We start from the raw sequence: 23549 nt of genomic DNA on the forward strand, positions 1-23549 counted from the left end.
TTAAGAACAGTGAGTTCAGTGAGTTGGCATTGTCCCTATCCCTGTCAAGGCCATGGCATTTGCTTCTGCTCTGTACAAGGGTGCCTGGCTGGGGGATATGTTGAGGGGCTGAAGGCCAGCCTGTGCTCTGTTTATCATGGTGCAGAACTATGTTAACCTAGAGATACGCATACCTTAATTCTAGTCCATACAAAGGTATCTTGTGGGCTTGCTTGTCCTGTTTTTTAGGAATTTTCAGTGTCTAGCTGGAAGTAACACTTGAACGCTAGTGTGTATGAGACTACATCGAAGGGGTGCCTGCGTGGCTCACTCAACTCTTGATTGCAGCTCAGGTCACGATCCCAGGGTCATGGTATCAAGTCCCATGTTGAGCTCTGTGCCGATCATGGAGCCTGCTTAAGATTCTCTCCTTCTCCCTCTACATCTCTTCCCTGCTCGTACGCTCACCTGCTCTCCCTCTCTCAGAAAAAATATATATATACATCCAAAAGATACCTAATGCTATGGCAACTCAGAGGAATGGATTACTTCTTCTAGGGACAATAGAAAAAAGAGTTTAGGTTGAGGAGGTGACATTTGTTAGGGCTTGAAAGGGTAGATAGCATTTTGACAAGTGGAAATGAGTGCTGGGGCATCTCAGGAAAATAGAATTAGCAGAAGCATGGAAATAGCAAAGCTCATGACATTTTTGGGTAACAAAGTGATGTGGGTTTTTTGGTTTGTTTTTTTTTTTTAACATTGGTGAATGTGGCTGAGTACTGAGAAAGGTAGCTAGGGAAGTGCATGGAGTAGTCGAGAAGCTAGAGAAGAGGTCTTTATTTGTTAGTGTAAGGAGTTTATTCAAGAGATTTAGGTAGCTGTGGGAGAGTTTTTGGTTTTCTAAGAGAGACAATTTGGTATAAAAAAATAGTGTAAGGAACGTGTTAAATCGATGTTGGAGAGCTGGAAAAGCAAAAGGAGATCATCGAAGCATCCTGGAGCTAATCATGTGCAGAAAGCAGCTACTACCCCTGTAGCTCTTCTGATCAGTAAGAAAAAGCCAACAGTCTAAGTAGAAAAAGTACAAAACAAGAAAGGTGACCATATAAAGGAAAAATAGAAATGGCCAATGAAACAACAACAACAATAATAATAACTTCTTTGATGAAGATTTTTAGGAGAATGAGTATAATCGTAATTAAAGTGTAAATTGCTATAATCTTTCTGGAGCATTTTTTCAGTATGTACCAAAAACCTTAAAAATAATTGTTTACTTTGAGAAGATCTTCTGAGACTGTGGGTGAGAATGCAGGTTATAGGTGGAGATGAGTTAAATTGATAAGAGCTCATGTATGACAGTTGTGCAGTCAGAGAAAAGCAGGTGATCTTGTGGTTCTCAGAACATTGCTGTGGTTCCCGTGGGCAGTCAGCTGGCTTCCTGTGAGGGCAGTCAGCAGCAATATCTTGCAGTTATTAAATAGCAGAAATATATAAACAGACCGGTTTCATGATTTTCTCCAGTAACACTAAATAACTCAGAAGTCGGAGCGGAGAAAATTATTCATGTGATACAAGGAGATACTCTAGAGCATAGCCTTGCTGATGGCCACGAAAGCGAGGAGAGTGAGGAACCTCAGAACCAGTATATTTGACTAGAACCTAACAGGTATTCTTTTGGGGGGCTGTCTGCAGTAGGGATTGCTGAGAGAAGTGTCCGCTCTCAGTATGACTAGAATGAATTCCAGGTCCTTGCTCTGATGAATTGTGGCTTGTGACATTGGGGATACAAAGTCTCATATGATTAGGCCTTAATTTGCACTGTGTCAACAGAATAACCCTCAATTATAATAATTACATTAACCATTTTACATATGTCAGAATTAGTTTTACCAGCTACTTGAAAGGAGAAATTGTTTTTCTTTGTAGTCTAGATGATGATTTTAAATTTCTGATAATTGGTTCTATCTCAGGAGTTTTCTTTTTTTTTTTATTTAAATATATATATATATATATATATATATTTTTTTTTTTTTTTTTTTTTTTTTGAGAGAGAGCATGAGCAGGAGAGGGGCAGAGAGAGAGAGGGAGACAGAGGATCGAAGTGGGCTCTGTGCTGAGAGCAGAGAGCCTGACACGGGGCTCGAACTCACAAGCTGTGAGATCACGACCTGAGCCGGACGCTCATGAGACTTAAGTCACCCAGGCACCCCTATGTCAGGAGTTTTCTATTCTACACCTATAGGCACATAACAAGTATGTTTATAATTCTCTTCACAGGAAAACCTCCATTCTTACGAGAATCTTTTGACCGAATTCTTCTTGATGCACCATGCAGTGGAATGGGACAGAGACCAAACATGGCTTGTTCTTGGACTTTGAAAGAAGTGACATCATATCAGCCATTACAGAGAAAACTCTTTACTGTGGTAGGTGATGATACTTTGATATGAAAAAAAAAGTTGGCCTTCGCTACTTTGATGTTTCAAAGACCAAGAAGCAGTGTTCATAGCAGCATTTCTCACAATAACCAAAATAGGGAAACGACCCACTTGTCTATCAACAGGTGAATGGATAAGAAAATGTGTACACATATAATAGAATATTACTCAGCTTTCCACAGGAAGGAAATTCTGGCACAACATGAATGAACTTTGGGAACTTAACGCCAAGTGGTATAAGCCAGACACAGAAAGACAAATACTGTCTGTTTCCATTTCTATGAGGTAACTAGAATAGGAACATCCTTAGAGATAGAAAGGAGAAGAAGGATTACCAGAGGCTGGAGGGACGGGGAATTAGTGTTTAAAATGGGTACAGAGTTTGCATTTGGGAAACTGAAAAGTTCTGGAGATGGGTGATGGTGATGGGTGCAGACAGTGTGAATGTACTTAATGCCCCTGAACTGTACACTTACAAATGGTTAAAATGTCAAGTTTTATGTTGTTTTATCACATGGAAAAGGACAGAGAAAACCTAGTTTAAATAATGAAGCTTTCATTTGTGTTGATCACTCTTTATTACAGGCAGAGGCAGAATTTCTTCACTGAGACATTTAATGGGTCTCCAACATTCTGATACATTTTAAGAAGTCACTGAGTTGTTAACATCATAGTTGCTAACTGATGTGTAAAGAATGGGATATAAATGAGTTACTCTTTTTTTATAGGGTTCCTGGATCATCTTTGATAGTGTGTTAGAAATGGGAAGAGTCCAGGAGAAGGGAAACACATCAATAAAAATGAGAAGTGACCATTCAGTGTAGAATATAGAAGAACCGTAAAAACTTGGCTAATTTCACTGGTCTCTAGCACGTTTCGAGAGAAACCCAAATAGAACATTTGAGGATTTCTTCCCGGCTTGCGAACGTGATTCAGTGGATTTCGCAGAATGTAGAGAGCATTTGATCAAAGATGACTTTGTTATTTTCTCTCAGCCCTGCAATTATAAATGCATAGGCTGCAGCAAATGGGTACACTGTGATTATGCAGTCTCTAAAGTTACCTTTGAGCGTGTTTCTGCTCATCTCTCTAGTTATCTCCTTTTATACCCAAAGGTGGCACTCAGGGTATTTATTGAACTTTTTCTTCAGTTTTCAAAGAGCACATCCTGGAAGTTAAAACAGCAAACAGCAAAAAGGAAGCTTTACTTATGGTTGAAACCCACTCTGAGTTGAGGGTAAAATTAAGACACTGTTTTTAAAGACTGGGCTTTTTGTTCTTTTTTAGGTCAAAGCAGAAAGAACATTTTAAAAGGTTTCTTAGGAGTAGATGCAGTGATCTCAATGAAAAGGAATAGCTACGAGAGAGAGTTCAGAATATAGCACATTTGCTGTTTAGTACGGAGTTGTGTTGATGGAGAACGTGGACTTTATAATCAGACACTATCTTGTTTGGAACTGTGCAGCTTCCACACGAGTGACTTTAGGTACATTGTTTTCTTTATATGAGAAATGGGGACTATAAATCCACCTGATAGGGTCACCTCATTGGAGATAGTAACTATGCCTCATGGTTATAAGTAAATTGAGCAAATCCATGTAAAATGCTTAAAACAGTAACTGGCACACATTTACAAAGTTTAAATTTTCATCAGCATACTCTAGTTAAGAAGGCACAAATATATACTATATGTAATAAAAATACATATATGTAGTATAGATGGTATATATTATTATATAGTTTATTCATACTTATAAATACCAGATGGCATATAGTGTGTGTGTGTGTGTGTGTGTGTGTGTGTGTGTGTGTGTGTGTGTGTGTGTGTGTAATAGTATACTATGTATAGGATATATTTTAAAGACTTTCATTAAAATGTTTTTAAATATTGGGGCACCTGAGTGACTGAGTTAAGCGTCCAACTTTGGTTCAGGTCATGATCTCACGGCTCGTTGGTTTGAGCCCCGTGTCAGTCTCTGTGCTGACAGCTCGGAGCCTGGAGCCTGCTTCAGATTCTGGGTCTCCCTCTCTCTCTCTGCCCCTCCGCTCATTGTCTCTTGCTCTGTCTCTTTCTCAAAAATAAATAAACATTAAAAGAAATTTTTTAATGTTTTTAAATATCTAGGAGTTTGAAAAGATACAGTTTTTAGTTATTTGGGAAAAATTAATTTTCTTGTTAACACCTTATTTCTTGATTCATTTATTTACTGGACAAATATTCATTGAGCACCTGACCATAACACAATATGGACTGTTCTGGGTGCTACCAATATAGCCGTGAAAAAATGACAACCCCTGCCTTATTCATGGAGCGTCTATTCCTAATGGGGAGGAAGATATAAACAGATGAGTAAGTTATTATGTATAGTAACAGAGCCGACTAAAGAAGGGAAGGTAGGATTGCTGGATTTGAGTAGTTGTAGTTTTACCTGGGATGGTCAGGGAGGGCAGTCCTGGAAAGGTGACATATACACAGAGATAAGATTGTGAGGAGGCAACGCAGAGAATTCGAAGAGTTTCCAAGCTTGTGCACGGATCTTGAGGTGGGCCTGTGCCCTGTGTGTTCTGGAACAGCAGAGGCCAGTGTTGCTAAAGCAGAGTGAGCGAGGCGTGTCAGAAGGGCAGCCAGAGGCTTGCTCTGTGTAGGGCTTTGAAAGCCACCGTAAGGACCTGGGCTTGGACCACAAGTGATAAGTCAAGACATTTGAAGGGTTTTGAGCTGAGAAGTGACAAGTTTTAAAAACACTGCTCTCTGGCTGCTGTCTGGAGATGATTGTAGGAGGGCAGACAAGGAAGCAGGTAGGCTGAGAAGGAGGCGAAAGACGGTGTAGTTTGGACCAGAATGATGACCAGCCAAACTCTGGATATATTTTAAAAGTAGAGCCAATGGAATTTGCTAGCGGATGGGAGTGCAGGAGAAAGAGAGGCGTAAAAGATCATCTCCGGTTGGGGGCCTGAAAATAGCACTTCTCTAAAAGGTCTTGGAAGACAGGTGTTCAGTTTGAGACACGTCAAATTCGATAGTAGACAAATGGAGAAGGCGATTGAGTACATGAGTACAGAGTTCAGAAAGGAGGATGGCTTACAAAGTGTACATGTGTGATTTTGGGCATAAAAAGGGGTATCTAAAGTAGTGAAAGTGAATGCTTACATTTAGGAAAGTCTTGGTTTCAGTGCACTAACAGTTCCAAGAGCGTGAAATGCACCTGGGCTGGAACACTCGACTCAGAGAGTGAGTCTTGATCATACAGAACATTTATCCCAAACACTTGAAAGGTGTCCTACAGATACAAAATCCTGTAAAATGTTGATTTTGCCTTGTGGTACACCCGTAGTCTGATCACATGTTTGTTTAGGGAGTTGAGCTGCTGAAGCCGGGGGGCGTGCTGGTTTACAGCACGTGCACCATCACACTGGCGGAAAACGAAGAACAGGTTGCCTGGGCCCTCGCAACCTTTCCTTGCCTCCAGCTTCAGCCCCAGGTATGAGTAAGTTCGGTTTTCTCTGTGTAATGTGACAGATCACAGAATCATGAGTGTGGTGATAAACACGAGGTTGTCATATGAAAAACTGTGTCCAGCGAAACTTCAGAAACAAATACTGCAATAGACAAGCATGTTCCTCCAGTGAGATCCATTTGACACTGAACAGAGAATTTCCACGTCCCAGCAGTTTTTCCCCGTCTTCGTTCTTTGCCATTGTGTCAAAATGCCACAGAGCTCAGGTGTACTTGTGTTACAGGTTTCTTTCACCTGTGGCTCTTGTTCAGTTTATACAGACCTTTTTTTTCCCTAAAGAGTTGTTTATTCCTTTCCTCTCCTGGTCCTACATTTTGCTGGTATGGAGTATGTCGAGCATTTTTTTTCTCAATCAAATAAGCTGTAATAACTGGGATATCAGAAGACTAGCAGAGGGGAGAAAATGGTTCAGGATTATTGCTTCTTCACAATTTGTTACATAAAATATGTAGCATTTTAAAAGTTTTCTTACACTTTATTTGACCTGTTCTGGTTTTTATCAAAACTATATTATGACTATATGTTTACCTCATGATGTTTGAGGTTAATTTAAATATGTAACAATACTCACATTCAGTTAGATACATTGAACATCTAACCTCAGTAACCTTCCTGTACAGAATTCTAGTAGGTAATTGGGATATATGAATAAAAATTGAGAGGTGGTTTCTAGACTCAGAAGTTAAGATAACTGCTTTGTAGAGGAAAGGAAGACTTCAGAATTCACTTGAATTTTATGTGTGTGTGTGTGTATGTATACACAACACTCAATATATACCTAAAAGAGAGAGAAACTTTCTGCCCAGGAGTTAATAAACGATAGGTTTTCAGTAGTACGTAAACATTTGTGCATTGGTGACTGAAGTTAGGATTGTCGATCTTTTGTGGTCATGGTTCACACATATCACTCAGTTCCTTATGATTCTGTATTATAAACCAACTGACACAGTCTTACTTTATCTCTTTGTAATAATTCTTCTAGTACATTTAAAAACAACAAAAGAAGACTTTTATCATCCAATTGGTGTGGGTCAGAGAAAGGCACCTTTAGGTCCGCTTTGGGGAATGTGATGATAAAGCTGAATTTGTATTTATTACTGTTGTTGATAATGATGTTTCACTGACTGGCCACTGTATGCCGGGCATACCACCACCTTCTTGAAGTCTTAGAACTGAGTACTTGATCTGTTTCGCAGATGAGGAGACAGGTAAAGTTACTTGCTTAACACCACAAAGCCAAGGCTGCCTGGGCGGCTCAGTCAGTTAAGCGTCCGACTTCGGCTCAGGCCATGATCTCATGGTTGCTGAGTTCGAGCCCCGAGTTGGACTCTGTGCCAACAGCTCAGAGCCTGGAGCTGCTTCAGATTCTGTGTCTCCCTCTCCTGCTCGCGCACTGTCTCTCTTCCTCTCTCTCAAAAATAAACATTAAAAAAAAAAAAATACATGCAGCTAAAATGTGGCAAAGCTGCAGTACTTGATGAGCAGATGGGTCCTAACAGATAGTCATTCATCAGGTGACCATTTGTTACCACCGAGAAAAACCGCACGTATATTCCACAGAGATAACATTTATCTATTTTTGGAATTGGTGGTACTTATACCTCAATTTTGTCTTTTAAATTGTACACAGGCACACTTACTAATGATAGGATATTCGTATTTTTTTCCCTTTCTCCACCCAGGAACCACAGATTGGAGGAGAAGGAATGATGGGTGCCGGCCTATCATCTGAACAATTGAAACAGCTGCAGCGATTTGATCCATCTGTTGTGCCAGTTCGGGACACTGACATCGCTTCTCTCGGAGATGCCAGAATAGAAGACATGATTTGGCTGGCAAATAAAGATTGTATAGGTTTTTTTATTGCAAAATTCATAAAACGCAAAAGCACGTAGGATCCATAGAAACCAAAGTTCCAAACATTAGCTCTATGGTTTTGTTTGGTTTTCTTCCTTCCTTCCTTTCCTCCCTCCTTTTTTTTGTGTTTTTTTTTTTGTGTTTTTTTTTTAATCAAACTGTTGTCAGGCTTGGTGATTGATGACATAGTTGCTAAGGAAACAGAAAAGGCTGCCAGCTGTTGTACCAGGGAGCAAGAGGCTTGATTAAGAGACCGCTTCACGGAGGAGGTAGTTGGGGGGTGGTACAAGATTATATTTTGTGTTTAAAATATGTGTTTTCTTAAGGATTTAGCACAGTATAAAGAAAATGAGATGCCTACAGATATCTGGAGCATATTTTCATTTGGGGTTTTGTGTTTTAATGTATGAAGAATACAAATCATTTTTAATGTTAAAATCTGTGATTATAACAAGAGGAATAAAATGAGTAATACTTAATTTGATAAAAAGTTGTGTTTTGTTCCTGAGAGTTCCTAAGGGGTGGTAGTTTTCTAAAAATTCAGGGCCTGGAAACTATAACGTTTTTCGTGTACTCATAACTGAGGTGAGCATTTTATCTGAGGTTTTCTGCTTACTATTTGATCAGTCAACTCTTTGAAATGAAATCTGGACCTCTCCTAAATGGTAGTGTGTCTTCACCATGTTTACTTTTTTTTTTTCATGCTTTTAAACTGAAAACTACAATGTTTTCTTCACTCTGTAGATTAAAATTATGAGAGTATTCCACAGTTTGGGTACCTTTCATCATCCCCTGGAATACCTGTTCTGCAAGTTATTGTGATAACTGTGGGAACTGGCTTGACCCTTAGAGCCAAGCTTTGGTGTTCTGTTGATCATCAACACATTCACAGAACTCCCAACATCAGACAAAGCAACTGTGAGTATGGTAGATGAAGACAAAAAAAGGGTACCTCATGATCAAATCTGGAATCCAGCAAAATCCAGAACATCCCCTAAAAGTGACCAGACATGCCGCTGTTAGCAGCAATGTGACTGCTCTTACTAAAAATTATAACCTTAGGCTTGCTTCATCCTATTGCTTTTTAGATGAGATATATTTAAGTACTCAATACCCAGCCCTTATATGGTATTAAATACATCTAAATGTTTTGTTAACTTCCTTTGGAATCATCTCAGAATTTCTCAGCCTTGGGCATATAAGGTGGACAACTGGGAACAACTACCTGATAGTTTCTTTTTTTTCCCTCCTAGGTTTCTGTTCAGAATTTCTTCTATCTATTGTGTCCCATCAAGATTGCAAGGTCACTTGGATCAGGTAAGCTCTTTAGCAGGCCTCTTCTTTGAAGAAGCCTTTCTTGAATATCCTTGTCCGAGGTTGGCTTAGGCATTTCTGTCTTTCCATATATCCCTAGGACCTACTTCTGCTGCTGTCATGGTACTTGACACACTCACTCATAGTTTATTGGCCATGCCCTTTACCCCTCCCCCCATGCTTGGGAAAGTCTTGGAGGCAAGAATCCTGTTTTTTCTGTCGCCACTTTAGAGCAGATCATCAATACGTGCTTATTTAATGGGGGAAAAGATATATCAAGGTCCATAAGATTCAAATGTGTGACTGACTTCTTTATATCCTTCATTCTGCCTTTTATCCAGTAGATGTCATTGGACTAAAGAGAAACACGTTTACCTGTGGCACTTCTGTCTCTAGAGCTCACCACATTTCTCCAGACTTCCGGTGTGTTTTAAAAAATCCATTTCTTCCCCTGCTTTCTGCAAAGCCTTTTGTGCTAAGCTGGGATGAAAATCACAGACCGGGAGCCCAGCAGTAAACATGTAAACTGTTGATTAACACTGACAACTGTCAAAATACAAACAATGCAGGCAAAACTGATGAAAAATATTTGCATATTAAAAACAGCAGGACAAAGAATATTGTTAAAAATTGTTGCTTTGACATAGACAGTTTCAGTGGGTTTCTTTCCTTCAAAAAGTAGGGCAAATTGGAAAATAAAACACATTTAAAGGACTTAAGTTTGAGAAAAAAATAGAACAAAAGGGGAAAAAATCTGGGAAATGTGGAGGACAATATATTATCTCTTAACATACTTAGGGTTAACATATTCTTGTGAAACAAAAACATTTCAGTTTAACAGTGAGTACATTTTACTTCAAAACCCTGTGCCATAGTTTACTTTAAATCGTAAAGTGAAGTACAAGTCGTTGAAAATGCAATTTAACCAGAATTAAGTAATTGACCCAGAACGATCTAGTGGCTGTTTTCTCCAACAGCGTGACCCTTGGCATGGAAATAAGGTTAGCGTCCAAGACTAGTAGCACTGTATCATTGAGCGGAGGGATGAGGGTGAGGATTTAAATTTGACGTCAAGATGGATCTTCATTTTAAAAACGAAGGAATAACAAAAACAATCTGAATCAAGAATTGCCACACATGTAAAACTAACGTAGGAGAAAGATTACTCTGCTTGATCTTAAAGGATCTTTACCTACTGTACACGATCATTTTATCCGACATCACGGGAACGTCGCTAAAGTAACGTCAGTGATTAGCGTTGCCCTTGAGAGCTGCTCCACAAGTGGGCACTGGTGTTGAAAACAGGACGTATTCTCAACTATCAGAATCATCCCTAAAATGGCAATCAATACTTCTACTAGTAAACAGTGCAGAAAGCCAGCTCTTTATTTGTTTTGTATGAATGACTTTAAACCAGATTTGTTGAACAGTTCAGTGTAGCTGACAGTGAATGTTTAACAGGAATGCATAGCAGACCATGTTAAAAATGTGGCATTGTCCCAAAGTACAGTATGACTAAGACATCCTACATTTAGCAGCACCTTTTTGTAACAGTAACTTAAATGAGCAGTAGAGAAAGAGCATAGGAAGAACTGAAACGGATTTGACAATAAAACACAGAACTATTAAGGACATTTCCAGCATTTTCTAGGTCGACTACAAAGATCATGATTCTACAACTGAGTAGGTTAAGATTAAGCCTTTGCTGAGTGAAGAGACTAATTTTACATTCCACAAATCAGTAAATCTCCCATTGCCCTTGGGATTATTTCTTCATTTACAAATTTAGAACACACTGTTTACACACATATAGATGTTCATGTCAAATCCTGCAATATATTTTTTTTGAGGAATACTCTGATTTGGACTACTATGTTTCACAGTAAGTGAAAAATTAAGAATCCAGATACAAATTTTAAAACCGGAATCTGTTGGCATGACTCGTTGAAAGATTAGTGGTAGCAGCAAGTAAGATAAATACCAGTTATATTTCAAGAATTTAAATATTCCAAAGTCATTAATTGGGATGAAAGTTCAGAAATATTTTACACAGGTAACTGTAACTGGAATATGGTTTCCCAATGATACGAATATTTTACATCAAAAATGTTTACATCTACCGTTTTTATCTTCAGTAAATAAATTTGTCAACAGTACAGAGCTAATTAACAAAAAGATTAATTCTGAGGAAAATGTTTCTTCCATTAGCGGGTAAAACCCTTAAAGTGTAACTCATTTGTAAAACTGAGTTTTTCTGTGCAGGGAGGGAAATAAGGAGTTAAATGTGAAAGTTTTACATATAAAGCTCCAAGAATATTTGGCAAGAACCTGGAATAATCAAAGAAGCAGAACAAAACTAGATGAACCGACTTAATAATAATTTTACAATGTGTAGATCTGAAGTTAGGCAATTATAGATGGGCCTTTTCCAGGGACAAACTTCAGGTGCTAGGTACTTGCACACCTAATACTGTCTTACCTGTCCAGTCATAACTGGACAAAATGGACACATAAGTGACACGGAGAAGGTTTTAGCCTTAGCGTGGCAACCACACTGTGAGCTGCTGACAGTGCTATCTTTGAGGCGTGGAGAACAGCATCTTCCGGGCTCCCCTTCAGAGCAGGTGTCTAACATAGGAAGATATTCTTAATGTTTTGTTCACTTCAAGTCCCCTCATTTTGCCCTGATTACTTCTGAAGAGCAGAAACTTTGGTTGTAAGAAGCACTTCTGGGTTTTGACGGACATTGACGTGTTGGAGTTGGTGGTAAGGAACAGAATGAAGGGTAAATCTGGGGGAGATAGACCACAGGAACGATAGGCAAGGTTTAGAAAAGGAGGTGGGAGAAGGTAGAAAAATTTATTTTCCCACGAAATAATTCTACAAGCTGTGTAAACATTTCTTACTAAAACAAATACTCAAACACACAAAGATTGTACATTTCCAGTGAAACACTCACAGTTAAAAGTTGCCTGTGTTCTTACTCTAGGAGCAAACACAAGGAGCCAGCACATGGATGCCTTCCTAGTCACCTTTGGCAGCGAGCTTCCTCACATTCCCTGACTGCTCAACGGATTATTTTTAAAGCGACACGTAACACAATTAAATACAAAGCCAGGTGGGTAGAATTCTAGGTCATCAGTCTCGAGTCTTCAGCACTCGGGTCCATCTCAGTCACTCGTGCACACTCGTACCGCTCTTACACACAGACGCACTTGCACACAGAGAGGTCCGGCTCGTCAAGTCCAGTGCAGCGACATAAGACACTAACTACTCAGGACGTGTTTGTCACAATCAGTGTGAACTGCATGGATTAGAACAACCTTTGGAGTTTGGTTATATTTACCATAATTTATGGTCAAAGTTATAAACTTACAAGGATGGTAAAACATTCAGAAATCAAACCTTTTCAAGTCAAGCAATCACGCGTATTTACAGTATGTACAGACTTTCTACGAGAATGGGGGTAAGGTGTCTAGACGATATAACAAATTTCCTGAAGGTGGGCATCTCTAGTCCCTGTAATTCATAAAGCAAATCTGCTGACTTGGCATTAAGACTCTAAAATAGTGTGATCAAACTGATATATATATATATTTATATATTATATATATAATTATCATAAGAAGGTGTTTGCAGAAATAACATTTACAAACTATACAGTACACAGTACTAGTACATAGAAAATAGATTCTAACTTTATGATCCCCTTTGTGTAAGGCAAGACTGAATCTGTCCCCAAATTTAGTCAGCCAGAGGTACAAGCAAGAAACAGTGGTCCATGGATAAATGAGTATGCAGATCTGGTGCCTACATATTAAAAATCTGGAGAATCAGGAAATTCCACTTTTATCTGGGCCAATTCTGGCTTGCTGGATACATTAACTACATTTTTGAAAACATCAACTATGTTTCTTAAAATACTAAAGCCACCGGGGTGGCAACAGATTTTGTTCAAGTGGCAGCTATCCCAAACAGTTTTTGAAAAGTCCAGTATACAACCGGAGCACTGCAGCCATACGAGGCCAACTTACGTAGCACTTGCAAGAGGAAAAAAAAAGGTATATTAATACTCCTTATCAATCATGCTATTGCTATTCAAGCAACAGCAATACAGAGTATACAAGACAGATCACATCTGACTGCAATGTAGACCCCAGAGATTTAGTCTGAGGATGGTGTCATACAAGACTTAAAAAAAAAAAAGAACAAACACACAAGAGGGCAGAAGTCACTGGCGGATGTAAACATCCCTGCTCCACTCCCCAGCCTCGTTGCGTTTCCGGGCTATGCCTTCTCCATCCTTGTCACAGTAGCGATCCTTGGATTTATGCCGGCCGCGCTGTTTGTTGCACTCGCCGTGGTCCTGCTCTCGATCCAGGTCCCTGGCACGGTGTCGAGCTTCCCTGTGTCTGTGCTCGCTGCTCCCGTGGGGCTCCTCTCTGTGGTTGTGGTCGCGGTGTGGGGCGTAGTGGTCCCCGTGTTCGGGGGGGTAGTCTTCCTTCGGCTCCACGTAGGCAGAGTCTCGACTCTCCTGGGTTTCCGAGTCAAACGTCTCCTGCCTGGAGAGGCCTCGACTCGTGCCACCACGATGGCTGTGGTGCTGGGCGGAGGACGAAGAACGGTGGTGGGGTTTCTTGGCGGGTTCCAGGCAGGGCTCTTCTTCAGCTTGGGAGGCGGAACGGGCAGGAGCAGAGCGCGCAGTCCTCGGATCTCCTTGAGAACCCTGGCACAGGAGGAAGTCAGCGCAGGCATGAGCCAAGGCCAGAGCGTCAGGAAGTAACATGTCAGAAAAGCAAGCCCATGCATTCAGGTTTATTCCCCTCTAAGTTTCTAGAATGAAATCTCACCTACTCAGTTACTCCGTACATCTGATAACACCCAGTGGCATTTCTAAGGTTTGTACTACATTATACTGGACTTGAATTTGTAAGAGCCTACAACAGCATACAGAGGAACTTTCTTTTTCCCCTTAATGAGTAAATGAAGGGGGGAGGGGATCCTTTTATATGTTCTCTTGGAGTTCAAATCAGATTCAGGGCCCTAAGGATTTTCTGCACAGAAGTGCACATTTAACTACCTCTACCTGAATACACACGGGAAGATAAAAAATGCTTAAGATGTTGGCTTTGGATTGAGGGGAAAAAAGTAAAATGACAGGTGCTCCCAACAGCACTTAGCATGAGGAATGTACTGTCCTAAGTCTGTCTTGTGTATTAATTCATTAATGCAGTGGCCGTAGGGGACAGGTTGCCATCAGTCTTCGTGAGGCAAGGGGCACATGAGGAGCTTATCCAAACTTACATGGAGAGTAAGCGGTGGAGCGGGAACGTGACCCCAGGCAGTCTGATTCCATGGTTGTGCTATATAGATGGTATAGGAAATTCTATCCTTGTCTTCTAGAACATGTAGTTAGGGAGTTTTAAAGTTTATATACGTCTGTAGGATGTTGTCTACCTGGTTTGTTTGCTATCTTCAGTGGGAGCTGTGTACCCGAAAATGACTCCGTGTGGATGGAGCTGCTCTAACTGGAAAGAGTGCTGTGCTGGGTGACTGGGAGTGGATCCCGGCCACGTGACCTAAGGCAGCTCGGTTTCTAGGGCGTAAGGAAGGGCTCCTCTTACCTGTGAATTAGAGGCTTGAGTGGGGCTAGTAGGCAGAGTCGAAGTAGCTAAAGTCCGGCTAAGGAGAGGGTTGGGGAGATGGCTGCTGGGGGGGTGGGTGGCCTTCCAGTAGGCCTCCAGATAGTCGGCAAGGTGCTCACAAGCATCCTCCAGCTGGTTCTCGTCCAGGATCACGTCAAACAGCTCCTGCAGAGACAGACACTTCAGGTGGCGCACTTAGCCAGCCCCGCACCGAGTGAGTTTCACACACACACTCACACGAGGGAGGGGCTCAAGAGCTGCACCACTTTGTATTTGCTCGTGTGCTCCTGCTTTCTCCTTACCTAACTGGCTGACTGCCCTGCTGAGTCTGATTGCCAGTCTGTCCGCCTGAGATCATCATTTACAACCCTCGATGCTTAACCGTGGCAATCACCAGAATATGAAAGGTGTCGTGAAAGTTGTTTAGGACACGATAGAAAAGAGAAGTAAAAAAAGAAAACAAAAATACAATCTGGACAGTAGAGAAGAGGCCTGTTTTTTGACATGGAGACTATGAAAAACTTAATCTTGGAAATGACTGAGGCCCGTTTAGGACATGAAATTTGGCAGAAAAAAGCTGAAACCACAGATGATTTGACAGGGTGCAAACTTCAAAATATTCTAAGCGATAGAAAATTAATATAATCAGAACTCTTATAACTTCTGCTATACCTGCATATCAAAACAAAACAAAAACCCAGAGGTGATCTAGGGTCCCAAAGCATGATAGGTAAAGGAGGGATTAGAAGGAAGAAGGTGTTTTGAATGTTCAGAAATTTGTTTTTACATGGTCTCAAATCAATTTCTCAGTTGTTAAGAGCCAGCAACTTGCTCCCTATTATTAGAAGTGAATAGTAATCCCAAATCCATTTTAGCAACGAAATTTTTGAAACCACAATCTTGTTTCATTTAAGACAATTAGATACTAACAGTGCACGGTCACCACGGAATGCACTGTAGCCTTTTGTAAGCCATGATCTAGACAAGTGCTTGTGGGAACGGGTGGGACAGTTCACCTCTTGGGAGTGAGGACCATGGCTCGGTGGGGAGAATTCCGTCCGGTGTTTGTGTGCTTGCCTTGTGGATATGCCGCCAGGTCTGAGGACGCAGAGTGGATTGTACCGTTCCGAGAGACCACTTACCGGAGGACACTGAGCCAGTTTGTCTGCTGCTACCATCTGGACATTGAGGTGTTTGGCTTGAGATTTCCCTCGAGATTTTATTAACCTTTGTAAAACCTGTGCAAGATAAGGTGTAACGGGAGAACATCTGCACTCAGCTGAAGAAGCAGCTCAATAGACTGAGCTACAAAATGTCTAAGATTGCAGAATTAACGCGTTCACACACACGTCAGGTGCAGGCTTCAAAAAAAATACCCAGCTGGCATGGAGCTTATGCCGAAGCTTACCAAACCTCTGGTCTCGTGGCTCCTTTATGTTTACAAAAATTGAGAACCCCAAGAGCTTTAGAACATACACCTGTTACATGTGAACATGTTACTTATTTTTGTACAAGTGTCTATAGTTTTTTGCAAAGTCTCCTAGCTACACTTACTTTTAACCTGCTACTGTGTATTGTTTTGGTTGGAATATGTGAAGAAATTTATCCTTCAACAGATAGGGAATTCAGGAGAGGAGGAGTATTTTAGTAGCCTTTGCAGGTAACTGTGGATATTGTCTTTTAACATTACACCAAACTACTTTCTTCACGACAGTCTGCACGTGAAAGCTAATACCCTATCCATGAACTTCTCTTACTCTTAAATTCCATTACCCTGTCTTGAAATTTGAATGGATCTTTTACTAGGCATGATTTGTGACATCATTCATTCATCATCTGGAAAACCAATGGTGCACTGAGTTCTTCAGATCTTCTGACACATTTTTAAAATAAGATATTTGCCATTACCACTAATCTCAGAAAAGTCTGTCTTTTGAGAACCTGGTAAGCTCTCGGGTAGATTCGAATTTTCTGAAATTCTATTTTTTTGTTTGAAACCTTCAGTTTTATCACTGGTGACAAATGGGAAAAGATCTGCCAAATAAGCAAGTCTGAATAAACATAGTATGCCAGTTGTTCTTTCAAATAAAAATGGTGTTCCATGAGAAAAGAAGCTACTTGAGTTTGTATTGCGAAGTGTCCTCAAGGTAGCTAACTGCTAAAACTGTAGCTGAAGCACTTTCAAATGTACTTCCTGTTTCATTACACAGGATATTGAAAAGGCTTGTATTGAAGAGTCAGATTTTACTCCTGTGTCAGGATATTGCGCAGTACAACTGCACGGTGGTGGTTTTCTTCACTGTGGGTGCTGTCTGGTACCAGTCTCGAGTCATGGACACTTAACTTTTACCCACCTTTGCACCATCAGTGCAAATGCCCAAACACTGAAAAAGGAAAATAATGTCTTGGTATTACTGTGGAAATCATTTTGACCTTGTGGACTCTCACAGCAAGTTTCTCAGAACCTTCCTCCAGGAAACCAGGGACCACACTTTTAGGAATCACTGTTGTAAGCCATGTGTTCGCTTGTATTAAGAACTCTTGACTACCCTGTCTCTTCACACTCCTGATGTTAGAAACATAGCCTTTTATAAGTGTAAAGCACAACATAAACGCCACAGTGAAGTGTGATTAGAGAGCAGACAATAACAACCCCACTTACCTTAGGAGAAGAAATCTTTACGTATACTATAATGGGGGCCAAGGAAGTTTTACTAAGTTGAGCTGGATGATTAATAGTATCTGCGTCAAGGACTACCAGTTGCAATGTTCTTGCAAGTTCAAAAATCCTTTCGATTTCACTCTGAACTTCCGCTGTAAAAGGTTAAGCAGAGTTCAATTAAAGTATTTTTAGACCCAATAGAAATAAAGTAAAATGCTACACTGTTTCTTCACCTGGAAGGCAGGTAGGACAGCCAGTAGGTTAATGTTCATAGGCAACAGAGCTGATAAAAGGTATCCTTTGGAAAGAGCTGTCTCTCCAAAGTACCTTTAGAATTGAGGGAATTCTTTCAACGAGCTATAAAATTTGCTTCCAGTATAACAGTTTGAGTAGGAGAATCAAAATAGTTGGCTATCTGTGCTGACTTACTTTTTGTGCTGTAAAACTTCACTCTGTGAAATCATTTCATAAAAATGTTGTAAAATAGAAACAATGTGTTTGTTTCTGACCATGTTACCATAGCAAATGTCACCACCTTTCTTTTCACTGTATCAGCTTAATCTGTGTTTATACTGTTACCTATTGGTATGCTTTCTGGATATGATAATCTAGATAAATGTATTAGCAAGCTGAAATACAACATTAAAAACAGGAGAGACGTTAATGGTATCTATAACAAACTTGTCCAAAAACACACTTTTCATGGTTTCTACCAACAGACGAATGGCCCTGCAGTATTCCTATTCTAAAAGGGTAGTGCTCCATTAGAAGCAGCACTACAGGGCACCTGGATGGCTCATTCAGTTGAGCATCCGACTCTTGATTTCTGCTCAGGTCATGGTCTCGCGGTTTGTGAGTGCGAACCCTGCATCCGGCTCTCTGCTGACAGCATGGAACCTGCTTGAGATTCTCTCCTTCTGCCCCTCCCTTGCTTGCACTCTCTCAAACAAACATTTAAAAAAAAAAAAAAAACCAGAAAAAAGCAAAAATCCAAATGATAAGGTTTATAGAGAAAGTATCAACTAAAAATATGCTTGAACAGCAGGGAAATTTCATTCAGTTTGTCTACCCCATGATCTCTCTAGAATCTAAAACAGGATGTCCAATAGAATGTTCTGTGATGATGGAAATAGTCTGTATCAATGCCCTCCACCTGACAGCCAGCCACTAGGCACTTGCGGCCACTGAGCACTCGAAATGTAGTATGAATGAGAAGCTGAATTTTTAAACTCAAAGTGAAATAGCCAGAAGCATAGATCTGTCAAGCCTAGCATGCAGCTTGCAGTGTCTACTACAACCATGAAGGGCAGGTTCCTTGAGACTCCTAGCCCTACAGAATACCTTTCAAGTCCTCTTATTTGGTTCTGTGCAGATTCCTGGAGGTAATTTCCACTACTGCAGAAAGATAAGTCACTAATCATCTGCCTCACAACATGTTATGACTAGACTCCTTTTATTCACCCGGATGTCTTTAAAATCTGGACTTAAACCACCTGCAATACCAGCTTTAAAATAATATTTGGTTACATGCTACTCGTGACAATCTTGCAGGAAGGAAAAACAAAACCCGATTAAGCTTCTGTCCGGATCTACCAGTTTATAAGAAACAGAACATTAAATAAACTACACTATAATGCAGTTAGCAAACTTTGGACTATGGAAAACTATGCATAAGTGACCCAGACTCTTTAAGCAAAAAGTTACAAGGGAAAAAAAAAAGATATATGGAAAACTATAGACTAAGAAACTTAAGGACCTTTGAACCAATCACTGTGGACTTTAATTCGCATCCTGACTTTATATATTTACAACGCATAAGTGAGTAAAATATAAAAAATATATATGACAATTAGGAAATGATACATGGCTGAATAGAAATCTCATGATACTAGGGATGTATTGTTAAGATATGATAATGGCATTATGGTTTAAATAAAGAGAGTCCCTAATCTTTAGAAATAGGTACTGAAATATTTACAGATAAAATCTATAATGATGTCTGGGATTTGTTTCCAAATAATCCAGAGACAGTTGGGGGACAAAGGAGAGGACTGGAGATGAAACAAGACTGGCCGTGAATGTCGAAAGTGAGTGATAAATACCTGAAGTTCCTTCCACTTTTAACTTCCCTACATAACTGAATTTAATAACAGTGTAAAAAATAAAAATGGTATATTCTGATAATTTTTTTTCATAATAGTGTTTTAAAACATGACTAATATTGTTTACATATTCTGTACATTTACCTTATCTTTACATTTTTATTCCAATTATAACCTTGCTACAGCTTTATAACCTTGTTGTGGCTTAACTATCTTAATTCAAGTAATATTTTTAAGAGTGTTATGTTCTTCTGCATTCTCTAAGTGTGAAATGTATCTAATGTAGATATCTTAGATTGTGATGCTTGACCAACATTACAACTGGAAAAACAAAGTTAGAACTTGTATGAATCCTATGGCTACAAATAAAGCCGTCTGTCCATCCAAAGAAGTCATGTACCACCCTAAAACAAAGTACAAAAGATGTACTTAAAGCTTCAAATTTTTCCAAGTTTTCTTTCCCTTCATGTCATACAGTGGTACATCAGCATAATGAACTCCAAAGGCAACATACTATACTTTGTTTTCTGTAACGGAGCTTTTCTAAAAGTTTACGCATAAAGCAAATTTTTACCTATCAAATTATATCTTCACTGTACCGGATCTTTCATCCTTCTGTAAAAGAAGTGATTGCTGAAATTGATCTTTGAGGTGAGGGAGATCTCGAATTTAAGCTCTACTAAATATAGAAGAATCTTAAGGTATAGCATATACATAAACTTACATATCTGGAATGTTAAAGTATCAGTTTTGTACCACGTTGTAACATGAAACCTGTTTCCTCTACAACAGAGTCCACATGACGCCCACAACTTGTAATTCAACATGTACGGGCATCACTGGACCATTCTCCTGCTGTAAGTACCTATCTCCTAGTGCTACCATAAGAAAAACTTAAAATCGCCAGAGACACCTACCCCTGCATTTCCCTGGGAGCAAAGACTGAGTATTTGCTAATTCATTGTCCACGGAGACTTACTAAGAATTGACTGCACCTTAAGCCCCGTCCTCTGCTGAGTTCCAGATCTGTTTATACAATCGATTGCCTGCTGGACATCTGCGTGCTTCGTAACACTGCAAATTCAACATGTGCACAAACGCAGTCATCATTTTCCTTATCCCCCTACCCAGCCTACTACTCCAGCCAAGCACCTCCTCCTGAATTCCTTCTCCCCAGAATACCACCATTGATGACCCAGTTCCTGAAAGCGGAACCTTACAGCTCGTGCTGGAGTCGGCTTCTTCATGTTCCAGGTTCAACAGATTGCCAGATCCCGGCTCTCTTCTCTCTGACTCCTTTCATTCTATACTCATTCCCTTCACCCCTGTCTGATGTCAGTCCTCTTAATCTCGAAGTTGAATGACGAATGACCACGACTACTAAATGACCTGACAGGGCAAGAATTGGACTGAGAGGAGATGCTTCTAAAGGCACCCGTTTTATTAGTTTTTGCACAGAGGACATTATTTTTCCCTGAAACAACCGCAACAATCTGAGTTTCCCCTGACTTACCTCTTGCCCTTTTCCATTCTCTTCTCCACAATGCTGTCAGTTATCCTTCTAAAACACGAGTCCTATGGTGTCACGTCTGCTTTCCTACACCTTTCTACCGCATCCACAATAAAAGGCCTACAAAGTCCTACATGATCAGGCACAGTCTCTCTGACCTCATCCTCCCAACCCCTGGCCTCTGCTCGTTCCACATCTGGCTTCCTTGCTATCCCTTAGACACATCACACATACTCCCACCACAGGGCCTTTGCACCTCCAGCACCCTCTGCCCGAGACAGTCTTTTCACGCGTAGCTTACTGTAAGGCCAGAGAATTCACAGCGTAAGTCATTCTGCTAAAACGTTGCTTCCTCAGAGAGGCTCCCCCAACATCCCCATGTAAAAAACCTCTCTTCTCAGTTTTTCTCTACCCCTTGGCCCGCCTTTTCTTTCCAGACTCCTGAACCACGGACTTTTATATCTGCTCACTTTTGTCCATGTGTTCCTTATGAAATAAAAACTCTATGAGAGTGAGGAGTTGGTGTCCTTTACATCTGTGTCCCCAGCACTTACAATAATGCCTAGCACATGGTTGGTACTCAAGTATTTGTTAAATGGATGAATAAATGCCTAAAACCTACGATACATGGTTCCATAATGCCTTAAGGGTAAGCTTCAAATCCCTTAATATCTCTCCTCTGTTTCTCTGGTGTCATCTCCCACCTCCCTCTTTTTTTAAAAAAAATTTTTTTTTTTTCTCAACGTTTTTATTTATTTTTGGGACAGAGAGAGACAGAGCATGAACGGGAGAGGGGCAGAGAGAGAGGGAGACACAGAATCAGAAACAGGCTCCAGGCTCCGAGCCATCAGCCCAGAGCCTGACGCGGGGCTCGAACTCACGGACCACGAGATCGTGACCTGGCTGAAGTCGGACGCTTAACCCACTGCGCCACCCAGGCGCCCCTCCCACCTCCCTCTTTTAAACCATACACTCACAGCTAAGGTAAAGAACAGTGTTGTCCAGAAGCTTCTCTTCATTCTCACTCTAAGTCCCTATCATCCTCTCTACCTCTTTCCCTCCTTTTTTTTTTTCTAAAAGTTTCATTAAAAGTGTTGAGAGTGATGGCAGGGGGGAAGGGATGGGAGAGAATTATGAGCATGTTCCGCACTGTCAGCTCAGAGCTCACCCTGGGGGTTGATCCCAGAACCAGTGCTCTATTACCCAAGTGTAGTCAGTGAGGGTTTTTTAGGTGAGGAACCAAACTGAGTTTTCTAAGGTATTCTACATATTAGATAGTTTATTATTTTTAATAGTTTCTCTATGATTTATATAATAATTTATATAAAGATCTCAAACTCTCAGGGGCGCCTCGGTGGCTCAGTCGGTTGAGTATCTGACTTCTGCTCAGGTCATGATCTTGTGGTTTGTGAGTTTGGGCCCCGCATCGGGCTCTGTGCTGACGGCTCAGAGCCTGGAGCCTGCTTTAGATTCTGTGTCTCCCTCTCTCTCTGCCCCTCCCCTGCTCATGCTCTGTCTCAAAAATAAACTAAAAAAAAATTTTTTTTTAATTGAAAAAAAAAATCTCAAACTCTCAGAAAAATTACTTTATAATAACAGAACTTAACAACCCAGTGAGTGAAATGTGTGACCATGATTAACCTAAAACTCCAAGCACATGCCACAGAGAAGAAATAACTGCCAGACTATCTCATTTGAGCAAATCACGTTTATAAACAGTATCCAAACACAACCCTGTAGACATGTTCACTAAAATCTCTACACTGTTTTTGCACATATCAGTTAAAAATGGCCAGTAACTAATTTTATCTTTTATCTCAACACCTACCCATCCCCCCTGACACACACTATCCTGAATATGACATAATCATTGATATAATTCACTTATAATCATTGATATAATTCACTGTATATAATTCACTTACCGAGGGTCTTTGGACAATAGCCATCACTGATGGAGAACATACTATGTTTCATCCTTACAATAATTCTACAAGGTACTTAATTCTCTCTCTCTTTGTTGTTTAGATGAGGAAACTAGGCATTAAAGACATCAACGAACTTGCCCACAGTAACACCAATGCAAAGCCAGGAAGTTTTAGAGTCTCTAGACAGCAAAGCTCACATTAGTGGGGGAAAGGAAAAAAACACAACCAAAACATTAACGCTGACAGCCAGTGGAACATTTAACTCGCAACTATCCTAACAAATCTTTCCATATCATGAAATCACTAAGACTGTAACACCTGCCGCTGGCAACACGGGTTGGCAACACGGGTCCATTTCTTCTCTGCTCTATGACACATGGAATTACCATCTAGTTAGAGCTTCTCATTGGCGACGTCAGGAGAGAAATGTTTCAATAGCCTAAGCTCATCAGCACTGCACAGACTTACCTAAGCTTGACCTTGTGTTAGATCTTTCTATTATTGCATGCTTGCTGGGATTGTTTAACACTGAGCGCTTGGCAAGCGAGATGTCAGCCGTGACCCTTGTGATGGATATCCTGTGGGTGAAAAGTAAC

At 40.4% G+C, this 23549-nt stretch overlaps 2 protein-coding genes across 16 annotated transcripts in view; one reads left to right on the plus strand and one right to left on the minus strand.

Moving 5' to 3' along the window:
* Window positions 1–21540, plus strand: part of NSUN6 (NOP2/Sun RNA methyltransferase 6) — a 73005-nt gene extending 51465 nt beyond the window's left edge. For 2 of the 4 annotated variants that reach the window (XM_086714820.1, XM_086714822.1), the window contains exons 9-14: window positions 2257–2405; window positions 5774–5899; window positions 7618–9109; window positions 12096–12224; window positions 19439–19500; window positions 20308–21540. In XM_086714820.1, the coding sequence (XP_086570946.1) occupies window positions 2257–2405; window positions 5774–5899; window positions 7618–7830 (488 nt within the window). In that variant the 3' untranslated portion in view covers window positions 7831–9109; window positions 12096–12224; window positions 19439–19500; window positions 20308–21540. The remainder of the gene's footprint in view (window positions 1–2256; window positions 2406–5773; window positions 5900–7617; window positions 9110–12095; window positions 12225–19438; window positions 19501–20307) is intronic. The other 2 variants (XM_086714821.1, XM_025930261.2) reach the window with 2 other exon arrangements.
* The window catches only part of CACNB2 (calcium voltage-gated channel auxiliary subunit beta 2), a 393564-nt gene continuing 380484 nt past the window's right edge, over window positions 10470–23549 (minus strand). For all 12 annotated transcript variants that reach the window (XM_086714809.1, XM_086714810.1, XM_025930405.2 and 9 more), the window contains 5 exons: window positions 23422–23531; window positions 17414–17565; window positions 15894–15989; window positions 14731–14916; window positions 10470–13832 (listed from right to left, as the gene is read on the minus strand). In XM_086714809.1, coding sequence (XP_086570935.1) covers window positions 13338–13832; window positions 14731–14916; window positions 15894–15989; window positions 17414–17565; window positions 23422–23531 — 1039 coding nt within the window. In that variant the 3' untranslated portion in view covers window positions 10470–13337. The remainder of the gene's footprint in view (window positions 13833–14730; window positions 14917–15893; window positions 15990–17413; window positions 17566–23421; window positions 23532–23549) is intronic.

The sequence above is a fragment of the Puma concolor genome, chromosome B4 (genome assembly GCF_028749965.1).
Source record: "Puma concolor isolate L17-30 chromosome B4, mPumCon1.1.hap2, whole genome shotgun sequence".
Lineage (NCBI taxonomy): Eukaryota > Metazoa > Chordata > Mammalia > Carnivora > Felidae > Puma > Puma concolor.